Source organism: Oreochromis niloticus, linkage group LG9 (assembly GCF_001858045.2).
Source record: "Oreochromis niloticus isolate F11D_XX linkage group LG9, O_niloticus_UMD_NMBU, whole genome shotgun sequence".
In the NCBI taxonomy this organism is placed as follows: domain Eukaryota; kingdom Metazoa; phylum Chordata; class Actinopteri; order Cichliformes; family Cichlidae; genus Oreochromis; species Oreochromis niloticus.
In genome coordinates, this window is record NC_031974.2 from 6,988,803 (window position 1) to 7,011,944 (window position 23,142).

The following is a 23,142-nucleotide window of genomic DNA, read 5'->3' on the forward strand; positions in this document are numbered from 1 at the left end:
ACAGATGAAAGTAAACAGTGTTCATATTTGAAAGCACAGAGAATATAAATATATTGTGGTGGTTAATGTGCAGGAGAGTGTGAAGAATGTAATAATGTCTTCCTGTGTCAAACACAGCTGCAGTCAAATGCAGGAAGGAAAGCACTGAAACCGCTGATCAATGGCCATGAGTACCATTCAGAGAGAGTTGGGGAGTTCAGTGGTGCTCGTTTCAGTCATTATGCAAATGCACTGTTGAAGATTGGGGAAACCTGCAGTCAGCTGAGACTGAAGAAGTCACTTGGATGAGTGACGAAACGTTTCTGCTACTGCAAAAGCTACGTCCAGATGAACAGAATCAAACTTTGGGGAATGGTGGAGGTGGTGGGACTGGGGGGCTGAAGGTGTGGAAAGTGTGGGGTGGGGGAGTAACAGGTCTGTCCCTGTTTGTGGAAACCACAGGAGGAGCTGTTCAGGCTGTTGGCTGGGTGTGAATTGTTGATGGAGTCTTTAAACTTGTAGTTGCTGTTTTCCAGACTGAAGCAGAGTCGTTAGCTGAAAACTGGTTTTAGAGGTTCATTCAGGACACCTTCTCAGGCTCTTACAGCCTTACCTGTATCATAACAAAGTGTATAATCAGAATCAAAAAGGGTTTTATTGCCAAATGTTGAGCAGGTTTACAACATTAGGAAATTGCTGCGGTACTTTGTGCAAAACATTCTGTCAGGCAACGCTTAAATAAACATAAAAATAAGAATTAAAAGGGCTAAGTAGATAGATATATACTGTTAGGAATAAAAGAAATATTTTTAATGTGTATCTGCTCCTTATATTCTTTTATGTACTTTAATGATGAAGACTTGTAGAGCAAGGCAACCTTTGACTCACAAATAAGTGCTCAGCCAGACTGAAAAACAGGAAGTTTTAGTGCACAAGGCATATTAATAAATCAGACACAGAAAAGAGGAACTTTCAGTTGCAATGTTCGAGCCTGTGTGACGTGTAAAGTACCAAAATAACACCATATAAGACACAGCTTATGATTCTAATGTTAGAGAGCTCTTGCAACTGGCGTTTGAGCTGTGCAGAGGTCTCTCTCTATTGGAAGATGATTGAATAAAAAGAAATATCAATGTTTTAACACACTATGAGTCGGTTTTATCTGTTTTGTCATGGGGAAAAAGGATCAGGTCCAATAATACATGAGTGCAGGTGGTGATCAGTGCAAAAATGGAACGGATGCAGTGAACACAGTATAGGGTCATGTGTTAGTGGTGCGAACAGTCATATGGTTATTGTTCATGAGGGGAAGAAACTGTTCTTATGGCGAGAGGTTCTGGTGCGAATGGACCGGAGCTTCCTGCCTGAGGGGAGTATGTCAAACAGACTGTGTCCAGGGTGAGAAGGGTCAGCTGTGGTCCGAGCTGCACACCCCAGTGTCCTGGAGGTGTACAAGTCTTGCAGAGATGGGAGTCTACAGCCAATCACCTTCTTAGCAGAGCGCACAAAACGCTGCAGTCTCTGTTTGTCCCTGATGGTGGCTCCAGTGTACCACACGGTGATGGAGGAGGTGAGGATGGACTCGATGATTGCGGTGTAGAATTGCATCATTGTCCGTGTTGGCAGGTTGAATTTCTTCAGCTGCCTCAGGAAGTACATCCTCTGCTGGGCTTTCTTTATGACGGAGGTGATGGTGGGCTCCCACTTGAGGTCCTGGGTGATGGTGGTACGCAGGAAGCAGTCCACAGAGGTGATGAGGGTGTCAGTCAGGATGATGGGTGGGAGTGGGGCTGTGTGCTTCCTGAAGTTCACAATAATCTCCACTGTCTTCTGTGCATTCAGCACCAAATTGTTGTGGCTGCACCAGGACACCAGATGTTCAACCTCCCTCCTGTAGGCAGACTCATCCCCGTCTGAGATGAGTCCAATAACAGTGGTGTCATCTGCAAACTTGATTAGCTTGACAGACTGGTGGGTGGAGGTGCAGCAGTTAGTGTACAGGGAGAAGAGCAGAGGAGAACAAACACAGCCCTGGGAGGAGCCGGTGCTGATGGTCCGGGAGTCCGAGACATTCTTTTCCAGCCTCACATGCTACTTCCTGTCCATCAGGAAGTCAGTGATCCACCGGCAGATGGGATCAGGCACATTCATATGGGAAAGCTTGCCTTGGAGATGGTCTGGAAGGATGGTGTTAAAGGCAGAGCTGAAGTCCACAAACAGGATCCTGGCGTAGGTTCCTGGGGAGTCCAGATGCCGCAGGATGAAGTTTAGAGCCATGTTGATAGCATCGTCTACAGACCTGTTGGCTCTGTATGCAAACTGCAGGGGGTCCAGGAGGGGGGCCATGAAGGTCTTGAGGTAGAACCAGGCGCTCAAATGACTTCATGACCACAGATGTCAGAGCCACAGGTCTGTAGTCATTTAGTCCAGTGATCCTTGGTTTCTTGGGGACAGGGATTATGGTGGAGGACTTGAAGCAGGCAGGCACATGACATGCCTGCAGTGAGGAGTTGAAAATGCCAGAAAACACTGGGGCCAGCTCGTTTGCACAGTGTCTGAGGGTGGCAGGAGACACACCGTCTGGGCCAGGAGCTTTCCGAGCATTCAGACTCGTAAACTGCTTCCTAACATCTGCTTCATGAATAGGGCTTTGGAGTTGACGTCACGCCGCAATGCATTGTGGGAGCGCGGCGCCATGTTCGGGGTCTACGAATCAAAACAGACACTGTGTTGGAACGACGACGACAAGAATCATACTTAAAAGCAGCTCCAAAGAAAACGGACGGTATAGAGACCGATTGCGTCCAGAGGCGAAGCAGCGGTACTTGCAGAAAATAGCGTGCATTGGAAATGTGGACCCGTATGAAACACGGCCGTGGAGTAGAAACCCTGAAGACCAACCGCTATTGACGTAGCCCGACATATTTTCGTACCTTATCTGTGGAGTCAGCGAGTACAAGTCGTCATTCAAACAAAGGTAAGTCAGCTCAAGTACTGCGTGTGAAATGCGTTTGATTTCCCTGCAAACATTCAGATTAGTGCAGCATAAATTAATTCATGAAGGTGAAATTACAGTGAGAACATGTGGAGGCTGTTAGAGGGATAACATAGTGAGTTCAGTGCATTGATGTGACATTGTCCTGAAGGATTTAGTTATTCTTTATGGTTAAAGAAATTGCACTGATTTATTCATATTTATTCTAAATAATTCTAATTACAAATATTGAAGCAAGATCTATATCTTGTGTCACTAAAAATACATTTTAGTTTAATTTTATACATTGATTAATGACCTGCAGAATCTCCTTATCATATTAAGTGATTCATAATTGTCACTTTATGCTTTCTCCATCTCTAAAGCGATTACATCCTTGCATTTATGGATGGGTATCATTTAGGTTTTATCCGATACCGGTGCCAAACCGGTACTTTTGAAACGGTGCCGGTGCTTAAAGAATGGAGAACACAAAATTGGTCCAAAAACCTCTGATGTTTAGCTGTTTTCCACTTTTTCTTTGGTCATTTTAGCCTTTTTGGCCAGGGTGAAGGGAGTATCTGCCATCAAACAAGAAGACAGCCGCATGTAACTACGACAGTGTTTGCTAGTTCACCTTACGTGCATTAATGTAATAATGTGGTTAGCCTACTCAACGTAAATTACACACGAACAACATTAAGCTACTCACGCAGAGAAGAACGGCTGCTGCTGCCATCATCATCATCATTTCTGCTACGCTGACAGGGCTAGGGCTAGGCCAGGACTCTACTCTTCGGGTTTTTGGGGGATGTTGCTAACTCCGGGTCCGATAACAGGCACCACACCTGCAGTAGATGTGCACGGTGTGAGGTCTCGCAGCAAGCTATCAAACATGGCGCATTTCTCGGCTTTAAAAAAAAAAACACTATACATCGTCAGGTGTTTCATCGGATTCGAGGTGTTATCTCCTTTGACAGTATCACAGTATCAGCTTAAAGCACTTGTTGCAGGCTGCTGGGTTTGCATCTTTTGCTGTGAAGTACAGCCAGACGGTAGGATGTTTGTTCTAATTTGCTATGACCTCAGAGCGCATCGATAATAAAACTAATAGGCTATAAAGAGTGATATGAACATATTTAGAACTTACCGGAATGAAAACGTCTGGAGCACACCAACAGATATTTGGAGATGGAAGAGAGCTGGATATCAGCTCGTCTCACAGCTGCTATCCAGGCTAGACGTCTTCATTTGGTAACATCCGATACACGAGCTGTCTCATGTTGCTTCCAGGTTGGGAAAGAATGAAAAGATAAACGTCTGGACTTCTTTAAGTTGCTTGAAGACGTTTCACCTCTCATCCGAGAAGCTTCTTCAGTTCTAAGGTCAAATGGTGGAGAGTCCCAGATTTAAACCCAGTGGGAGTATCCCCCCCCAAAGAGGGACAAAGGACCCCCCTGGTGATCCTCTACCTAATCACATGAGCCAAGGTGTGAAAGTGGGCGTGGGTCCCAATCAGCCAGGGTTTTGGGTGAGCTCATTGTTAAACCTGGCCCCACCCTATCATGTGATTTCCTGAGGTCAGATGGCCCAGGATGTGAATGGGCGTTAAGGCGTCTGGGAAGGGATCTCAAAACTGGATTATAGATGGCAGACAATTGGTGTCGTAAACCACCGCCTCTGTTCAAAGATGGTCGCTCACAGTGGACATAAATGGCTTCTTTCACTCCTCTTTCAAACCATCTGTCCTCTCTGTCCAAAATGTGAACGTTGGCATCCTCGAAAGAGTGACCTTTGTCCTTTAGATGCAGATGAACTGCTGAGTCTTGTCCCGTGGAGGTGGCTCTTCTATGTTGTGCCATACGCTTGTGAAGTGGCTGTTTCACTGGGTTTAAATCTGGGACTCTCCACCATTTGACCTTAGAACTGAAGAAGCTTCTCGGATGAGAGGTGAAACGTCTTCAAGCAACTTAAAGAAGTCCAGACACTTTTCTTTCCAAGCTTCTTAGACTACAATGACCTGGATGACTGAGAACCTTCACAGACACAATGAAAAGATAAACCCTTTTCAAGCTTATTCTCTTGCCAGTCGTGCGATCACACATTGCAGCCGACCACACAGCAAATACGAACCATGGCTGTTGTGTGTGCCTTCGCTCCCTTTTCACTTGCGCTAGACCCCCAACATGGCGGATCGGGCCAAAATCCTTTCCACGCCCACCCCTGTGACATCACGCTTCAGAGCCCTGAAGTGTTGTAGCGCGAGAAGGTGGTGTGATATCCTCCATGGTGTGGGGGGAGGAGGGGGGTTTTGTAGGTAAAGTGTTTGATGGTGGTGATGGCTCTATGGTGGGGGGAGAGGTGGGGGAATGAGTGTCCAAAGTGTCTCCATTGTTGGGGCTGTTGGGGGTGTGAAGGCTGCTTGATGGCTCGTCAAAACGGCAGTAAAAGTCGTTAAGGGTGTTGGCCAAGAGCAAGTCATCAGTGGAGTGGAGGGTTTTAGGCTTGTAGTTGGTGATATTCATAAAACTTTTTCACACAGAGGCCGAGTCATTCTCTGAGATCTGCTGCTGCATCTTCTCAGAGTGCTGATGTTTAGCAATGTCCACTTCTTTAGTGAACCTGTACTTGGCCTCTCTGTAGCAGTCCCTGTCTCCGCTTCTGAACGCCTTTCTCTATAAACCCCAATCCACCTTTAACATGGTCCTTCTCCCAAACCTTCAAATATGACTTTCTGGCCCTGTCATAGTAAAGGGCTGCTTAGAATATTAGAGCCAATGTCACAAAGTTCCTCCTGAAGTATAAGTGAGTGAGAGAGTTCCCTCACTTTGCAGCACAACACGTCTCACAAGATTTCTACAAGCAATCAGAGTGAAATTTGTACTTTGTGTTGTCAGATGAACATATGAGACACTTTGACTCTTCAGTGCAGTGTGGAGCCTAACAAAGATCTGTTTTGTGTCCCAGCTGATCAGCAGGAGGAGAAGAGTCTGACGGAGCAGCAGAGGAACATTTTCAGCCATCTGGACTCAGCTGAGTCACTACAGAGGAAACAATGAGCTCAACACAGAAGGTGAGGAAAATATCACAGTTTCACCAAATAATCAGTCACGTCTAAAACTCTCATACTCCCAACCTGTTATATGACTGTGTTGTATATTATAATGTAGTATGTATTTTTAAATTGTGTTTACCTCAAGGTGCTTCATATTGTAATGTGGATCCTACAATAATACATACAGAGAAAAAACCAAAAATCATATGACCCCCTTTGAGCAGCACTTTGGTGACAGTGGGAAGGAAAAACTCCCTTTTAACAGGAAGAAACCTCCAGAAGAACAATGCTCACAGAGGGGCGGGGCCATCTGCAGAGAGCGGTTGGGGCAAAAAAAGGAAGACAGGATAAAATGCATGCTGTGGAAGTACATCATTATTATTATTGTTATTATTGTTATTATTATTATTATTATTATTATTATTATTGTTAATACTAATAATATTATTATTCCTATCATTGCTGTATAAATAGACTTAATATTGGTTCATCACCCCAAAAAATATACGTCCAAAGCACCACAACGGTAGTCCGATATCAGGCAGTAAACACATTGTGTATATTTTCCCTTTATTTTTGAGTTTTTTTTGCTCATGCGAAATGAAATGTGATTGATATAGATTGAAAATGAAAGACATTTAATTGCCATTAATCAAAAATTAATCCAATGTTTTCTACAGTGAAACATAGAAAACCACACCGACTGTAAGTGGGAGAAGAGACTATTGACTGTGTATTTCTGCAGGGAAGCTGATACCTTTTCCTTTTTTTAACCAGCATCTATTGGCATCAATGTCACTGCATCATAAAACACGTCCCCTGATTTTTTTTTTTTTTTTTTTTTTTTCTTTTTTTTTTTTTCAGCAGTGGTAGCTACTGTCATAGAGCACTGGCACCAGTGAAGGCCTCTAGGTGACTTCAGCAGTGTCCACAAGTGTGTTCCTTCTTCATGTCATAGCGCGTCAGTGGGGTCCCAACTTGGGGCAGCTTTGGGTGGAATAACTACCCTTTTAACACCAGGTTGGATGTAATGTGTTAGAACTGCCAGCAGGTGGGGACAAGAGACCTTTAAGGTGTTTGGTGCCACACTCCACCTTCAGGTTTAAAACTAGTGTTAATGGAGGGAGTTTGAAGGTTCAGTTTGTTCCACGACCGCATTTCACTCACTGCCTCTGTTTGTATCTCTGTCACTGCAGGACCAACATGGAGCGAGAAGTCAGCGCTCTCAGGAGGCCGACAAACCTCACAGAAGAAAGAGAGAGAAAAAATACACCTGTGACGAGTGTGGGAAGGATTTTACTGGGAAGTCTGAACTAAAACGTCATCAGGTCATCCACACTGGAGAGAGACCGTTCAGCTGTGACTTGTGTGGAAAGACTTTTTCCTGGAAGAATGCTCTAAAAAAACACCAACTCATCCACAGTGGAGTTAAAGCGTACAGCTGTGATCAGTGTGGCAGAGCTTTTACTCAAAGTGGCCACTTACAGAATCATCTAGTTACCCACTCTGGAATTAAGGCATACAGCTGTGACATTTGTGAAAAAACCTTCAGTCAGAGAGGGCACCGAAATATACACCTACGCATTCACACTGGACATGATGTGTACTGCTGTGATCAGTGTGGCAAACAGTTTACAACAGACGCACAGTTACAACGCCACATGTTGACCCACACTGAGGAGAGACCTCATAAATGTGACCTGTGTGAGAAGACTTTTAAATCTCCACATCACCTGAGACGACACCAACAGATCCACACCAGAAAGAGACTCTACAAGTGCAGTTACTGTGAGGTATGTATTTATATTGTTATCTGTGTTAACTGAAACAGTAAAATGTAATTGGACGTCTGCAGAGATGCTCTTTATTTCAGGCGACGTTCAGGATAAAAATGTTGAAGGACTGACTTACACTGTCTTTGTGTCTTTGTTTAGAAGCAGAGCGACACAGATGGATCCAGTTCTCAACCCTGTCATCACTGTGGTGGTGGGAAAGACTTTCGTTGTGACCTCTGTGGAAAAACTTTCAATTGGCAAGACAACCTAAAAAAGCATCAACGTCGACACACTGGAGACAAACTGAAATACTGCAAAGAATGTGGGAGAGGCTTCCCCACACCAACTGAGTTAAAACGACATGAGCTGATTCACAGTGGGGTTAAAAAGCACGTCTGTGATCAGTGTGGGTCATCCTTCGCCACTGCAGTCACCCTTAAAAGACACAAACAAGTCCACACAGGAGAGAAACCATACAAGTGCAGACACTGTGACAAAAGCCTCTCATGTTCAAGTAGTCGTAACGATCATGAACGTACACACATGGAAGGAAACTACAGCTGTGACCAGTGTGACAAGAGCTTCAGGAATCTCAGATCATACTCCAAACACAAACGATCCCACGTTACTAATAAACTGTTTCACTGTTACCAATGTGCCAAAACATTCACCTCATTGTCTGCTCTGTGCAAACATCAGCGTGATCACTCAGGGCTGAAATCACTCCCATCACTGGATCACAGTGAATCTGAAGAGACAGAAAGATCCTCTGGTTTCAGTGTCAGACTTAAAACCCTTGAGATCAGGCTCCACAGAGTTCAGATGGAATCTCCTGTAAAGATCTGATGAAAATGTTCCACTAGATGGATGTATAATCTCTTTTTCTGAAGGTTGCTCTCTTCCTGTTTCTGTGAGTGCTGACTGCACAGATGTAATTCAGATCCATGTCACTGTTTGGAAGCATCAGAGAACTGCTGATGCTGTAGATCTGCTGCTCAGTCTGATGGGCTGTTGTGTTGTTGTTGGTGATGCTGGATGAAGGGCTGGTGGACCAGGTGAGCTCAGGTTGAGGGTAGATCCCCTCTGAGCTGCAGGTGATCCTTTGTCCTACTTGTTGGAGATGATTAGAGGATCACCAGGGGGTACTTTGTCCCTCCTTGGGGGATACTCCCACTGGGTTTAAATCTGGGACTCTCGGCCATTTGACCTTAGAACTGAAGAAGCTTCTCGGATGAGAGGTGAAACGTCTTCAAGCAACTCAAAGAAGTCCAGACGGTTTTCTTTGCAAACTCCTTTGACTACTTGTTGGAGATTAACTTTACGGACTGGAGCTGGAAAAAAAAAAACCTAAGAATAAAAAACCCAAAAGAAAAATATATTTCTAAAGAAGTCAGAAAGAGATTTTGTTGTCACAATTTTCCTTTTCTGTTTATTTCATGTTAACATGATTTAATTGAACAAAAATCATGTAAACATGAATCTCAGACCACAGTAAAATATAACATTTGTCTTAGTGTTTTGACACAGCATTTCTAAATACAGATAATGATTAATGATGTAACATGTCATGTATTCTTTATGTATTTGAAGTGTGATAAAAATGACTCTGGATCAGTCCTGGTGTCACAGACAGGCCTCGGGGCTTCAAACCTCAGAAAGTCCTTTTGGCTCTCAGCTGAATTCCTCTGACACACTTTAACAACTATAAGTCAAAGGTCAGAGGTCATATGATTTGGTAATGACAATGCTGAATAACCACATCACTGATTAGGTATTGTAGTAACAACTCAGACTGTTATAATTATTTAGTTAATAATACGAGTTCATGATGTTGTTTCAGGTTGTTTGTGGTTCAATTTCTTGCGTCGGTTGTAAATGTGGCAGCTTTAGTCTTTCCTGTCTTTTTAAAAAGAGTTTTGTTACCGTCCACATTCAGGATGATGAACATTTCACTGATGGTGCTGGTGTGGCACTGGTATCTCCCCTCATCCTGAATGTTCACCTCTGTCAGCTGGAGTGAGGCGTTTCCTCTGGAGACCTGATCCTTGGAAAGTGAAGTTTTACTTCTGACTGAATATATGATCGAGCAGTTATATAAACATGAATCTGTCCACCGAGCTCCTCCTCGCCTGCTGTGCATCTGTGTTCAGCAGCCTTTCATCTGTTTCTCAGGTTTTGTATATTAAATAGTACCTGCTTCTGGGGTTCGACATGTTTCGGTTGTCTTATTTTACGTATATAATTAAGATGTTGTGAATAAGTATTTCAGTTGTATCCCGTAGTTGTTTGCTTGACATCGAGCTTTATCCAAGGAAAAACAAAAACACTGTCTGTCTTTCCTCCAAAATCACACTTGGATTACAGCTGGACTGATTTACCAGATGGTGATACAAAAAATAAAAAGTCTAAGCTATTTAAATCTATAGAACATTATCAACAACAGAGACCAGACCTGAAAGTGTGAAACATACTGTATTTGGCAAAAAAAACCAAAAAATATATATACAACAAAATATAATAAAAATAATTATAAACAAAAATATTTTTTGAATAAGTGTTTTCATTAAGTGCTAGATAATAAACTCAAAAACCTGCACTGTACCATAACAGCCAAGGAGCAACAAAGTCAGTGTCCACGTCTACCTCACATTAAACAGACATATTTCATATGCAATAACTGAAATGTAAAACAGAAAGCTGACTAAAATATTTTAATTCTCTTGAAAACATCATGAACGTCCAGCTGAACGTCAGCAAGACCAAGGAGCTGGTGGTGGACTTCAGAAGGAGTCAGCACAGAGACTACAAGCCCATTATCATCAATGGAGCTCCAGTGGAGAGGGTGCAGTCCTTCAAATATCTTGGCGTCCACATCTCCTCAGACCTGACATGGGCTGCCCACATTCAGGTCCAGACCAAAAAGGCTAGGCAGCGCCTGTATCACCTCCGACAACTAAGGAAGTTCAGGGTCTCTCCAAAGATCCTCAGGATCTTCTATACAGGCGCTGTAGAGAGCATCCTCACACAGAACATGACAGCGTGGTTTGGGAACAGCTGTGTGAAGGACCAAAAAGCTCTCCAGAGAGTGATCCGTACAGCAGAACGCTGCTGCAGCATTGCTCTCCCCCCACTTCAGGACACCTACACCAGGAGATGCTGGACTAGAGCAACGCAGATACTGAAGGACCCGTCCCATCCTGGCAACAAACTGTTCCAACTTCTACAATCTGGTTGAAGGTTCCGCATCATCCGGGCAAGGACAGAGAGACTCAAGAAGAGCTTCTATCCTCAAGCTATCCGGACCCTAAACCAACACCCCCCCCCACACACACACACCTGCCATCTCACATCATCTATAATTGACTGAGACTCTCCTCCAGACACTCAATTCCTTTAACTTTAAATATGTTTATAGTGTCCATTCTGTAAAATAGTCAGATGTCTATCCATATTAATGTACAGAATTCACCTGCTTGCTGCTTCTACTGCACATTCACCCAATGTATATACTATATATACATATGTATATACTATATATACATATATATTGTAACAACCGCGAGTTAGTAGAGCTGAACTGGCTAAACTGCTCACTAGCTAAAACGGCTAGCGGGGCGCTAGCAGCTATCGCTGAACTTTCGCCACGAATGGAGAGCCCTCGTGCCCCATACACCGCGCGACCCCGAGCGTCTGAACAGCAGGCTTATAATCCCCAAATGATCCAGCAGGAGGCAGTAGTGGTTCACACCAGTCATTTATTTACCATCTTTTTTACAACCACTGTAATGCTGCTGACACCGAACCCCTATCTCGCTCCAACCACATAGAGTCGCGGTGTCAGCCAACCATGCCAATTCAACCCGCTCCACAGAACACACATCAACTTCACTGTGGTTTACATTAACATAACACTAACACAACATGCGAATCAACACATAGGAACTAGCAGAACGATAGAAAACACAGACAACACAATACCCAGAATGCACCTGGCTAACAACCCCAGCCAGGTCATTACAATATATATATTTATAATGTTATTCCTCTACCCCCCCCGTTTTTGCACATGTCGAGGAGCGTGTCAGGATACATTTCACTGTGTGTTATACTTGTATAACTATGCATGTGACAAATAAAGAACCTTGAACCTTGAACCTTGAATGGTTTTCATGGGTGCCCCCTTTAATGAGCTGATGGGGGCACCCAGTGTATTTATAACTGAAGCAGAGTCTCTCCGAGTGAACGTCCAGATGTGATCAATAGTGAGTCAGGATGTGATTCCTTCAAGAGTCGTGGTGAGAATTACATAAATATTGGAAATTGGACAAGTTGGTGCTTAAGTTTTTATAATAGCAATTTGCATACACTCCAGAATGTTATGAAGAGTGATCAGATGAATTGCATCGTCCTTCTTTGCCATGAAAATGAACTTAATCCCAAAAAACCCTTACCACTGCATTTCATTGCTGTCATTAAAGGACCTGCTGAGACCATTTCAGTAATCATCTTCTTAACTCAGCACAAGGCTGGAGATCATCATGTCAGGCTGATTGTGTTAGAATGGCAGACCTGACATGTTAAATGGAGGGTGATGCTTGAAATCATTGTTCTTCCATTGTTAACCTGCAAAGAAACGCGTGCAGCCATCATTGCGTTGCATGAAAATGGCTTCACAGTCAAGAATAGTGTGGCTACTAAGATTGCACCTAAATCAACAATTTATAGGATCATCAAGAACTTCAAGGAAAGACATTCAGTTCTTGATAGGAAGGCTTCAGGGCGTCCAGAAAGTCCAGCGAGCGCCAGGATCGTCTCCTAAAGACGATTCAGCTGCGTGATCAGAGTGTCACCAGTGCGGAGCGTGCTCAGGAATGGCAGCAGGCAGGTGTGAGCACATCTGCACGCACAGTGAGGCGAAGACTTTTGGAAGATGGCCTGGTGTCAAGAAGGGCAGCAAAGAAGCCCCTTCTCTCCAAAAATCCATCAGGGGCAGATTGATCTTCTACAGAAAGTTTGGTGAATGGACTGCTGAGGACTGGGGCAAAGTCATATTCTCAGATGAAGCCTGTTTCTGATTGTTTGGGGCATCTGGAAAAAGGCTTGTCTGGAGAAGAAAAGGTGAGCGCTACCATCAGTCCTGTGTCATGCCAACAGTAAAGCATCCTGAGACCATTCATGTGTGGGGTTGCTTCTCATCCAAGGGAGTGGGCTCACTCACAATTTTGCCCAAAAACACAGCCATGAATAAAGAATGGTACCAGAACAGCCTCCAACAGCAACTTCTTCCAACAATCCAACAACAGTTTGGTGAAGAACAATGCATTTTCCAGCATGATGGAGCACCGTGCCATAAGGCAAAAGTGATGACTAAGTGGCTCGGAGACCAAAACGTTGAAAATTTGGGTCCGTGGCCTGGAATCTTAATCCCATTGATAATTTGTGGTCAATCCTCAAGAGGCGGGTGGACAAACAAAACCCCACTAATTCTGACAAACTCTAAGAAGTGATTATGACAGATTGGGTTGCTATCAGTCAGGATTTGACCCAGAAGGTGATTGAGAGCATGCCCTGTTGAATTGCAGAGGTCCTGAAAAAGTAGGGCCAACACTGCAAATACTGACTCTTTGCATAAATGTCATGTAATTGTCGATAAAAGCCTTTGAAACATATGAAGTGCTTGTAATTATATTTCAGTTCATCACAGAAACAACTGACAACAAAGATCTAAAAGCAGTTTAGCAGCAAACTTTGTGAAAACTAATATTTGTGTCATTCTCAAAACTTTTGGCCACGACTGTACTGGTCACTTACAAAGCAGCTGCCTCTGTTCCAGTTCATCTATCCCTGCTTTTGTCTTTACTGTTTAAATCCAGAGTAGAAACAAGAGTCTGATACATAAAAACATCCATGCAAAGTGCTCAAACTGTGGTACCATTCACACTGAAATCACGAGTTAGCCAGATGACTTCAAAAAACAGATCTAAAGCAGGTTTTCCATCTATGAAAGTTCCTGTTGAGTTTACATGAGAGACAAAATTATTTCAGCTCCTAATTTGATTCCAGGAACAATGTGAGCATTCAAAGTTGGCATTGAAGATGTTTTTAAAATATTTAAAAAATCTAAAGTAAACTGTACTCATTAAACTGAACATATTAATACTGCTTTGAGATTTACATGGAAAAAATAATTACAGATGATAAAAATATTTCAACACCAACGTAAAAATGTCAATATAAAGTTGATATTTCATGTAAAACTGCAAATTTTTGTGCAGAGTTAGTGAAAGTCTGCTTTAGAATGAGATTTTGTTCACATTTATTTTTTTATTTCCAGGCTTGACGGTTGTAATTCATTTATAATCAGGTTGTTCTAAAAACTCCCAAATAAACATCCAGTTAATCCAAGAAGCTTGAGATTAAAAATATTGGGTGATATGTAAGAACCAGCAGGGAAAATCTGAGAATATAATCAGAAACAATTACAGTATTCAAACTTATCCTAGAAATTGTTCAACACATTTTTCACATGCAACACCTTGAATAATCAGGCCCCATCACATCTTAATAACCGTATAGTACCGTATGATCCCAACAGAGCACGTCGCTGTCAGACTGCAGTCGTACTGGTGATTCCCAGTCTTTAAAACTAGAATGGGAGGCAGAGCCTTCAGCTTTCAGAATCCTCTCCTGTGGAACCAGCTCCCAGTTTGAATTCAGCAGACAGACTCTTCTTTCTGTTTCCTTCCCAGCATCAAAGTCCTCACTCGTCTGCTTGTTGAGGTTTTACACTAATACTGCAGTTTGGACAAAAGTCGCAGCATCTGTGGGACACTTTTAGTGTAAAAACTGATAAAACATTATTTTACCTTCATGTGACCCTGAGACTCCTTTGTAAATATTGTTTGGTGTCACATGGCATTTCTTTCCTCACAGGAAAACTGGCTTCAGTGATTCATGAAAAGCAGCATTTCTGTTAAATGACAATAAAAACAATCACATACTGTGTATTCATCATGAAGCACAACTTCTACAGATTTAAATAAGCTGCAGTGATTCCAGCTGTTTGATTTTCTATGATATCATATCAGATATGCATAGTGGTGAAATAATTTCAATCCTGAATTCAAATGAATTAGTAATAATCTATTAATTATTCATTAAAGCATATCAAAAAACTAGAAACTAGACTGAATGTAGAGAACCGTTTGGACCTTTAGATTTCACACTGTTCACAGAGAGCTGCTCTGTGTTTTAAGACATAAGATTTAATCATGTTCTGGTTTCACTCTTCAAAGTTTTCTCACATTTTCTTTGTAACCTGACGAATGTTTTACAAACCATGAAAAATCATCAATAAAAACAACAAACACAATATTAAGATGGAATTAAATACTGTGTGTAAAATGTCTTTTTACCTGATTATTCCACAGTACCAGGAGAGTTACTAATAAGGCTAAAACTACAATGACCCCTCCTACGATTGCTCCAACATTGGATGAATTCCCTGAATCTGATTATTTGCACAGGAGTCTCCACTATCAGCAATTCCTGGTGTGAATGCGTGTGAGTGAATGTATGTAAATGGACGGTGACTGGACAGACGAGGTCATTTTGAGTTTGTGACACATAAGATGTGTCAAAAGGGGGATTTAAGGTTTAATTTGAAATGGGTTTTAGGATCATTTTTTGACTTTTGGGGTTTTTGATAATTGAGATATGGTAAAACTGAGGCAGAAATTGTTATTTTCATGTTTAAGTTAAAGGATTAAAATGAACTGAATCCTGTGTAGAAGATAAAATGCCGGTGTTCATAAGAAGCTGTACACCAAACTTAAAGGGAAACTGCGGGACACTTTGAATAAAAGATATGCTTTGGGGAAAACTAGCGAAGATTTTAGGAGTAGAAAATGTTTTTGTTAGGATCCCTGGGTCATCGACCCAGTGGTTTATGTTTTGGTTCTTTGAGTTTGTTATTTCATTATATTCTAGTTTTGCTTTTTGGGTTTTTGGATTATTCTTAGTTTAGGTTCTCTGGGTGGGTTCTGTTAGAGTTTTAGTGTTCTGGTTTTCTGTCTGTGATTCTGAGTTGCTGTCTCCCCTGTTTGCTGTATCCCCACGTCCAGTCAGTGTCTGTGTCTGCCCTGGTCCCACGTCTTTGTTCCCTTTGTTATAATGCCTGCCTGTGAGTCTGTGTTATGTTTCCTGTTTTACTTTGAAAGTCCATGTCTCATGTTAGTGTATCTGGTTTTGCTCTCCTTGTCTCGTTAGTCCTGATTTGCCCCAGCTGTGTTTCCCTCCTGTTGCCCATTCCCTGATTGCTCCCTCTGTGTACTTAAACCCTGTGTTTCTTTGAGTCAGTGTCGCGTCGTCCCTCATGCTGTGTGTATCTCCCTGTGGCTCCCTGTGTGTCTTTCGTTAGATTCTTTTCAGTTTAGGTTTTGTAGATTTTCTTTGTTCAGCAATAAAGCTGTTTTGAGTTCACTGTTTTGTCTCCGGAGTCTGCACCTTGGGTCCTATTCCTGTCTGCACACAGCCGTAACATGACAGAACGACGCGACCATACTATGGACCCAGCAGACATTGAACTTCAGGAGCGACGCCGAGCAGCCTTTGCCCAGCTGGAGGAGGAACTCCGCTGGAAGCCATGGCGCACCCCTGACGTCGGGCGCATTTTCCATGGAACTCGGCTGGCTGTTGGTGGGCCCCGGAGCTGCCAGAAGTCTCCACCTGTTGCTCCGTTGGCACTCAAGATGCGGCCGCTTCAGTTGGGAGTCCTCCGTATGGCTTTAGGTGCTCACGCTCCAGCCTCAGCGTCACCGTTCTGTGCACCAGAGGCTCAGTTGCTTACGCCGCCAGCTACCTCTGCCCAAAGGAAACGGCGCTCACTTCGCCGTCATATGGACACTTCTGAGCAACCTCCTATGGTGAGCCAAAAGGACTACACTTTCCACACTCCACCTGAGCCATTAAACAGTAAGGATTATGAGCTCACCTCAGACACTTTCGGGACCTCGTTTCTCGATGAGGATTTGGATTGGGAGGCCAGTTTTGGTTTAAGTCCTCACAAGCTAGTTAATGACAACGTACATTCTTCTAAGACTGTTGGTTCTTGGACTGTACATCATGGTGGAAACAAGCTAAAACCCACTTTTGCCAAGTCTGTTTTTTCTAACCCTGGCCACATAAATTCTGAGACTGTGAAAATTGTTAAGACTGTTAGACGTGGTGGTGGTAGGAAGCTAAGGAGTCTGTGTTTGCTGAACCTACTCCTTCGCCCCATTGTGTTCCTGCTCCCAGGGCAGCTCGGGCCCAGCATTCCCCTGCACCTGTTTCAGTGCTTCAGGTGAGGGAGGCTGAGGTCCAGCTGGTCCTGCTCCAGTGTCCAGGCCGGCTGAGGCTCTGCCTGTCGCTGCACCCGTACCAGCTCCTCGGGTGGGGACAGCAGCTGCCCAGCCATTGACGGTGCCTGTCCCGGCTCCCAGCGTGAGGATGACCGGGAACCAGTTAGCTCCAGTACCCGTATCTTCTCCTCGGGTGGGAGTGGCTGGTGTCCGGCAGGTACCTGCACCTGTTTCTGACCTCGCGGGAGGCTCAGGTGAGCCCGTCCAGCGGTTGTTTTCAGGTTCTGGAGGCTCAGGGGAACTAGCTCAGTTTATTGCTAATCCACCACCTAACCCGCCATTACTACCATCGTTACAACAGTCAATAGAACTAAAACTTCTATCAATAGCTCGAACATTAGCTCACCTCTCAGCTCAGTCGCCTGCTCAGTTACCACCTGCCTTGCCTGGAGGGTCCGAGGGGCCCGTCCAGCCTTCTGTTCCCGCTGGGGGTTCTGGAGAACCGCACCAGCCTTTGTTCGTCTCCACTGGAGGGTCCGAGGGGCCCGTCCAGCCTTCTGTTCCCGCTGGGGGTTCTGGAGAACCGCACCAGCCTTTGTTCGTCTCCGCTGGAGTGTCCGAGGGGCCCGTCCAGCCTTCTGTTCCCGCTGGGGGTTCTGGAGAACCGCACCAGCCTTTGTTTGTCTCCGTTGGAGGGTCCGAGGGGCCCATCCAGCCTTTGTCGCACCACCTGCGGCTCCCACGCCGTCGCCTGCAGTGCCACCACTTGCGGCTCCCACGCCGTCGCCTGCAGTGCCACCATCTGTTTCGTTGCCTGCAGCTTCGCCGTCGCCTGGTCCAGCTCTGGCTTCAGCTTCGCTGTCGCCTGGTCCAGCTTCTGCTCCGCCTTCGCCTGGTCCAGCTTCTGCTCCGCCTTCGCCTGGTCCAGCTTCTGCTCCGCCTTCGCCTGGTCCTGCCTCGTCAGACTCGTCCACACCTGGCCCTGCCTCGCCCACGTCTGGTCCTGCCTCGTCTGGCCCTGCCTCGTCCACGCCTGGTCCTGCTTCTGCTCCGCCATCGTCTGGCCCTGCGGTTGCCACGCCGTCATGGAACCCGACCCGTCCTGTGACACCTCGCCTCTGCCAGCCGCTTTCCAGGCCTCTAATTGGGCATCATGGCCGTCGAGGCCGGCCTCCTGAGAGAGATCGTCGCCGCTGCTGGCATCGCAGCCGACCTCCAGAACTGTTTGCCCGCTGCCGCCGTTGCCGTGTGCACAGTCGGCCTCCAGAACTGTTTGCCCATTGCCGTGTGCATGGCCGGCCCCCTGACCTGTTTGCCCGTTGCCGTGTGCATGGCCGGCCTCCCGCCCGGCCGGCCTCCTGACCTGCTCCGTCGCCGCCGGTGCCTCCCGCCCGGCCGGCCTCCTGAACTTTTTTCTGGACTCTTGGGCAGTCGCCCTCCAGGCCGCCTGGATTTGGACTGTTGTGCCGTCGACCTCCGGGCCGGCCCCTGAACCTTTTCGAGACTGTTGCCTGGGCCTCCGCGCCTTTTGGTGGGCCCTTTTGTTTTTCTTTTGGACTGTTCCTGGGCCTCAGTGCTGTTGTTTTTGTTCTGTTTTGGACTTTGTTCCCTGTGTTTTGGTTTCTGGCTCCTTGTGTTTTTGTTTCGGTCCCTCCCTCCTGTTTCCCCCACCGCCCGCCCTGGTTGGGTTGTTTTTCGTTTTTGGTGTTCTGGTTTGGGCTGTCTGGAAGCCAGCCCTTAAGGGGGGGGTACTGTTAGGATCCCTGGGTCATCGACCCAGTGGTTTGTGTTTTGTTTCTTTGAGTTTGTTATTTCATTATATTCTAGTTTTGCTTTTTGGGTTTTTGGATTATTCTTAGTTTAGGTTCTCTGGGTGGGTTCTGTTAGAGTTTTAGTGTTCTGGTTTTCTGTCTGTGATTCTGAGTTGCTGTCTCCCCTGTTTGCTGTATCCCCACGTCCAGTCAGTGTCTGTGTCTGCCCTGGTCCCACGTCTTTGTTCCCTTTGTTATAATGCCTGCCTGTGAGTCTGTGTTATGTTTCCTGTTTTACTTTGAAAGTCCATGTCTCATGTTAGTGTATCTGGTTTTGCTCTCCTTGTCTCGTTAGTCCTGATTTGCCCCAGCTGTGTTTCCCTCCTGTTGCCCATTCCCTGATTGCTCCCTCTGTGTACTTAAACCCTGTGTTTCTTTGAGTCAGTGTCGCGTCGTTTTGTCTCCGGAGTCTGCACCTTGGGTCCTATTCCTGTCTGCACACAGCCGTAACATGACAGTTTTATTTCTTTTTGATTTCTAGAATAAGTGGTTATGATGCAGGCTTACACATACAGATATTACAAAGATTTAATTCTAGGGTAGAGGTGAAACACAGTTTGCTTTGTCTTTGTGTAGGAACTGGTGACGCAGAAGCTGTAAAGATAGACATGCCATGAATAAGTTGATAGGAAACATGTCGAGACAGCCATATAGGGCAAAGGTGGTAGAGCTTGTAATTGTATGAGAGCTTCTTAAGAGGGTGTTAAAAGTGTCGCTTACCCAAATGAATAACATTGAAGATTATATACGTAGAAGTGATTTTTTTTTATACACATTGTGATTGTGCTCATTCAGAGTTGTTGCTTGGTCGGAGGAGACACTATGGTGTGAAGACGTGTTTCCCGGGGCTCCGCAAAGCAGTGACAAAAATATTCTTTTAAGACGCATCCGCACTTTCTATATCAGCCCTGTGGGCTCTAAATAACCCTTTTCGCCGCCGGGTACCCGCTTGTTTATTTATTTTCACTTTTTCATTCTCTGAGGTCGGGAAACCTACTTTGGACAACTTCTGGGAAAGGCCGCAGGAGTTTCCTTCCTGGTTTGCTGTGGCGACCGTAGCGGCTGCGTCCAGACAATCAAGTTCTCCTACTAAAAGTCCCACCATTTGCCCTTTATTCTCTTTTTTGTATAATGGCAGATAAGAGGGAGCAACGTCGAAAACGGGGTCAGGCCGGCACGGGTGGTTCACAGAGCCCGGAGCTGGGTCGCGAATCTCAGCGTGACGTGGCTATCATGGAGAGCAGCCACGAGCAGGGTGCGGGCGCACCGCTCGGCGAAGTCACATTTACCAGAGCATTGGAGGCTCTGAAATGGGACATCTGCGACAAGCTTGAATGCAAGATCGATACGGTGACCCATACACTGCGGTCAGAAATATCATCTGTGAAGGCTGAGTTTAAAGCTGCTATAACCATCCTACAGGCCACCGTTAATGCTCAAGGGACCACCATTAAAGATTTGGAGCTTTCAGCTACAACCTGCAGTGACGACCTGACTTCTCTTCAATCTGCTGTAAGTGTTCTAACGGAGGAGGTCAGACAACTGCAAGCTAAATGTGAGGATCTAGAAGGAAGATCAAGGCGCAATAATATTCGCCTTATTGGCATCCCCGAGGGTTTGGAGACTTCTAACCCTAGGGAGTTTATTTCCCATCTCCTGCAAGATCTTCTGAAACTGAATGAAGCACCTCTGTTAGATCGGGTTCACAGGTCCCTTGGACCAAAGCCCAGAGAGGGAGCGCCTCCTCGTCCACTCCTTATTAGAGTCCACTACTTCCATGTTAAGGAACAGTTGCTACGTCTTGCAGGGGCAAACTCTCCTCTACTTTACCAGGGCAGAAGGATCTCCATCTTTCCAGACTTCACACCTGCAGTGGCTAAAAAACGTTCACAGTTTACTGGTGTCAAGCGCCTTCTGCACTCTTGTCCTGGGATTAAGTTCGGCCTGTTCTATCCTGCGGAACTGAGGGTGACACTTCCAGATGGAGCTGTACGTAAGTTTACTGATCCTGCGTCTGCCACGGACTTTGCCAATAAGATCCTGGGGGGCTCTGCCTTTCAAGACACATAAGTGTCTTAGTGCATTGGGCTGATATATCCATCTTGGTTAATTGCTGTAAAATATTCTATTCTATTTTTTCTCTCTCTCTCTCTCTCTCTCTCTCTCTCTCTCTCTCTTTCTTCACTGTTTTCTTATTTTTTATTGTATCTTATTGTATCTTTTTTAAGTAACATACTTATCTTTATTAGAGGTGAGCTGGATTTATAGGATGTCTCGTTCTAATATATTTTCATACAATCCTTGCTTTTGTCTCTGCCTTGTATTGCAAGGAGCTTGAACTCAACTGGGACTTCAAATGGTTGGGAGGAAGTGCTCAGGGGTGTGTTTGGTGGGGGGTGCGCGCATCTTGTTAGGGAAGATGCTTCAGCATTTAGGGGGAAGTTTGGGTGTTTTTTGTTTTTTATGTTGTACTGTTCTGTACACTGACTTTGTTTTTTCTGTGTTTTTCATCGGTCAGCTTTGGTTTTTTTCAATCTATGTTCTAACATGGTATCGCAATTAAATATTAATAATCAACAAGCAGGTCACTCGTTAAAGTTCTGTAGCTGGAATTGTAAAGGTCTGAACCAACCTATTAAAAGGAGCAAGGTCCTCCACCATTTGCAATTTTTGGGCGCCCAGGTTGTGTTTTTACAAGAAACACACCTAAAAATTTCAGATCATTTTAGACTTCGTAAGGGGTGGGTGGGCCAACTCTATCACTCTACATTTAAATCCAAAGCTCGTGGTGCTGCTATTTTAATACACAAATCAGTGCCATTTGTTTCTTCTAATGTTATAGCGGACCAGAATGGCAGATTCATTATTGTAAGTGGTAGTATTTTGAACACTAAATTTATTTTTGCCAACGTCTATGCTCCCAATTGGGATGATCCAAATTTTTTCAGCACTTTTTTCACTAAAATTCCTGACTTGTCTTCCCACTATTTGGTTCTTGGTGGCGATTTTAAGTGTTGGCTCGGGCCGCTGGATCGATCCTCAAATAAGCCTGGTAGGCAATCCAAGTCTTCTAAAATTATTAATATGTTCCTTGAAGAATTTTCTGTTATTGATGCCTGGCGTTTTCTCAATCCCACACGTAGAGAGTACACCTTTTTCTCCCCTGTTCATCATACATACACTCGTATTGATTACTTTCTACTGGACAGTCGACTTACTTCACAGATTCGCTCTTGCTCTCGTAGTGCTATTGTCATTTCAGATCATGCTCCGTTGACTCTAAATTTAGCAGTGGCCCAAAGTTCTCCACCAGCTCCATGGCGTTTGAACACACGCTTGCTGTCAGACGATAAATTCATCACATTTGTGAATTCCAAGATAGACTTATTTATAGAGACAAATATTACACCAGGAATATCACCCTCCATTTTGTGGGAAACGTTTAAGGCTTTTATCAGGGTACATATTATATCTTATGCTGGTGAAGCGAGATCGATCAACTGTAGACCAGACAACAAACGACGGAGGCCCAGAAAAGTACAATCAAACGATGAGTTTATTGACAACGGAGAACAACCGTCAGCATATGGCTTATTTGCTCTGACAGAAATACACTGAGTTCTGGTTTTATAGCATAGAGGATCACACCCCCACATACACGTCAATACAGGTCAAAAATACATTATGTCCAGTCATTGTTTACAGACAAGGGTACATCTTGTACATCTCTAATAACTATGAACAGACATATAACTTCTCTTTTTGATAACACCTTCCTTTTAAGGTAATAACTTCAAGCTTCAGGGCCTCTAAGGGCTAATAATGGACCCTCGTCCTCAATCACTAAGTAGACAGAATTGCAGCAGGTCTCAAAGAAAAGCAGAAGACACTTGGGCCTTCGCTCAGGCCTGCTACTAGATTTATGTGTATTGTAAGCATGCATGCAATTAACCTGCTATGTTCTCATCTTCCCTCAACATGTATCACCTGGACACTCTCACCAGTGAAGCTTAAAACCCTCTTGGATAGAACATCAACTCTAAACAAGCACAGTTATGCATTGTGTATAGAATGAACTAAACCTGTGAATAGAATGAATGTGATGACAAACATATTCAATGCAATATGAACCCTGTAAACAATATTACTGATAAAATAATACTGTAGAACATGTTATTAATGCATTTATCATAAGGCAGAGTATATG

The 23,142-nt window shown here is 44.5% G+C and overlaps 1 protein-coding gene across 1 annotated transcript in view; it reads right to left on the reverse strand.

Moving 5' to 3' along the window:
- Positions 1–11,964: 11,964 nt before the first annotated feature.
- The window catches only part of LOC109197521 (uncharacterized), an 89,292-nt gene continuing 78,114 nt past the window's right edge, over positions 11,965–23,142 (reverse strand). The window contains exons 3-4 of the mRNA XM_019352688.2: positions 15,199–15,287; positions 11,965–14,753 (exon numbers count right to left, since the gene is read on the reverse strand). Coding sequence (XP_019208233.1) covers positions 14,736–14,753; positions 15,199–15,287 — 107 coding nt within the window. The 3' untranslated portion in view covers positions 11,965–14,735. The remainder of the gene's footprint in view (positions 14,754–15,198; positions 15,288–23,142) is intronic.